The 2,864-nt window shown below is 36.8% G+C and overlaps 1 protein-coding gene across 1 annotated transcript in view; it reads right to left on the reverse strand.

Annotated features, from left to right (window-relative positions):
- Window positions 1-962, reverse strand: part of LOC101858618 — a 6,405-nt gene extending 5,443 nt beyond the window's left edge. Inside the window, exon 1 of the mRNA XM_005095194.2 lies at window positions 721-962. Within this exon, the coding sequence (XP_005095251.1) occupies window positions 721-790 (70 nt within the window). The 5' untranslated portion in view covers window positions 791-962. The remainder of the gene's footprint in view (window positions 1-720) is intronic.
- Window positions 963-2,864: the final 1,902 nt, after the last annotated feature.

Raw genomic sequence — 2,864 nt, forward strand, 5'->3', positions numbered from 1 at the left:
CTCTCTCTCTCTCTTCTTTTATACCATTGAAATCTTAGTCCTCTATGTCCTAACACTCAGCTTTCTCGTCGTCTTTGTCGTCACCGTTCTCCTCTTCCTCCTTTTCTTCTATCTCCGTCTCCTCCCATCTATCACCATCATGATATCAGAACAAATCCCAGGAGGGAATATACAGTATGATCTTATTTTAAGAGTGTTGTAGGTTAGAGAGGAGAGTGAAACTTGGATATGGTTTCGAAAAAAAAAAATGTTTGTTAAAATACGTTCAACGTTTTTTTTCCTTTTCAGGAACGTAGTAAGTCATTTACAATAACAGGAACAAAAGAACAACAAAATAACGAGTAGCGGCAGCGACACCCTACGACAACATGAGCCATAGCACCGACACAGTAATAATACAAAGTGTTCAAAAGAACCGCCAAAGCCCTTTAACTCGTTGATTTTCGCTCACCATGTTAGTGGTGTTTTTGGGGCTAGAAAATTTGTCAATTCTAAGATTTACACCTGGTCCTGTGCTATTTTAATTACCTATTTTCACCAATTTTATTATTCTCTGTCCCATTATGAATAGTAAGAGTGCTCACACAAAAAAAATTCCATCTATATTTGTCTGATTTATAGCTGTTTTAAGGTAATATCCTTCGAGTTTGAGTGTATAAAATTGTGAAATCCCTTGGGTACTGAAAGAGTGGATATTTATTTTTGTGTATTTAAACTCACAAGCTGAGCAGCAGGATGCAGCGTAAAGAAACCAGAAAGAAGTTCCTATCAGCCAAGTCAAAGACGCCATAGTCCTTCAGTGAAGATACATACAGACACCACACACGCACATACACGACTACTTCTACTAAACCACCACCAATACAAGCCAGAGAGCATCAGTTAGAGGGCCAGTTCAGCTACTCCAGTTTGATGATAATGATATCAAGTTGTTACGTAGTTCTCGTTATCTAAGACGCAGTACGATGTACCGAAATAATGATAGCAAGCTGGCTGTAATCTATTCGTTGATGGTGACCTTTTTCGAATGACCTTGCAGTAAGCGGTTTGTGTTTTTTCTTTAAATCCCTAGAACTACCGTTTGCACACGTCCTTTCCAATTCATGTATCGACTTATCTATTCTAAGACTTTGTTTTATTTTCTAGAAAACAGGTCATATCTTTAAGCAGAATTTCCATTTAAACGTATTGAATTATCGAAGACATACGGTGAAGTAATAATAATCTATAGGTATATTATCATTTTAAAGCTGATATTAGAATTTCTTGAAAAAAGCTGTACTGGAGTGACATTATGTATGGTGATAAAGGTACACGCAAGTATGTACGTCAGCGCAAATCATAATATTTCCCCAAGGTAAGCTTTCAAAGATTGACTGTTCTATTGACTCTCTTCTGTTTGACTACTTTCTGTTTCACTCCCCTTTGTGCTAATTATAATCTGTCCATGGAGAATAATATGTTCAAGGAAAAGAAAGGACACACAACACCCACAGCCAGTAATCTTTCTTCGAAAAGACATATTTGTGCCTCATAGAACATTTGACAAAGACAAAAACTAAAAGGATACACCCCCTTAAAAAAAGCCAACCCAACAAACAAACAATCAAACAAACATACCTCAAAATTAAACAAGCAATAGTTCTCTCCTATGTTCACATATCCTGAACACTCTGTGTTATGCTAATCAGTCATTATGGTACAGATTAATTCTTTTCTTCATTCATTTTCTTTTTTCCTGTTCGTCCTGTCCTGTATGCAAACTTCGACTACACATAACTCTTATGCAAGACTTGTTTTACGAGTTCGTTTCAGCTTCTATACTTTAATTTTGTTTTTTTTATCTTGAATCATAAACCTCACGTCTCTTCGTTTCAGCAAAGTGGCCAATGAGGTACTTCATATACTCGATGTAACCACTATAAGTTCTGCTCGAGCCTAGTCAGTGAGGAAATAGCATTAGAGATAAGTGTGTTCTTGAGGTGTACTTCAGGCTAAAAACCTCCACAAAAAAGCTCTTCAATAATACGAAACAGTGCAAGTAAATTGTACAAAAATAGTAGATAAAGTTCACAAGAGTTACTACAGGTATTTAGAGTTATCAGTTATCAGATATATGTTACAGTTGGGCAGCATTAGAGCATAGACTATCTGTGAATCATTCTTTTAAAAAATGTATCCTTCAATGGTAAAGCATTGGCATTTATGCAACTTTTATTAATCCTTAGCGTCTGTTACTTCCATTTTTATCATTTTGACAAGTGACTGATTTCACCAGAACATCACACAAATACGGAATACACGTTTTGGTGTAGTAATTATTCAGTAAACGATCCATTTTATCTAGAAACCAAAAGAATTATGCATTTTAAGACGAATATTTAATGAGGCATGTTTACATTCCGAGCTGATTTGACCTTCTGGGATCTACCACGGACCATAACCATAAAATTTCAGTGATTTAACCATGATCTCATTAACCTATGATGCCAAGAGCAAAATGCTTGCACCTAAAGAGATTTGAAAACAAACAACAACAACCATTCTCTGATACCTATGGCTCCTTCTTACTGCTGTCTTTCAGCCACACTCCTGATCTTTGGGTAAGTAAGAGTGAACGCCTAACCCTTGCGGAGAAGGGCCACAAATTTCACCAGTCACGTGTGGAAATTGCACACGTTAAAGTTTTCATTATGTTCCTAAAGTTGATTAGAGTAGTAGGCTTCGGCGCCACCCGCGATCAATTCAAAATGTATTCCTACCGAAACTGGGAATACTCTCTCTCTCTCTCTACTTAATATGGCTCTTTTCGTCTATGCAGACGGTCAATTTAGCTTAAGATGGTCCCAAGGTTTTCTTCATGC

Source organism: Aplysia californica, unplaced genomic scaffold, assembly GCF_000002075.1.
Source record: "Aplysia californica isolate F4 #8 unplaced genomic scaffold, AplCal3.0 scaffold00097, whole genome shotgun sequence".
NCBI lineage: Eukaryota > Metazoa > Mollusca > Gastropoda > Aplysiida > Aplysiidae > Aplysia > Aplysia californica.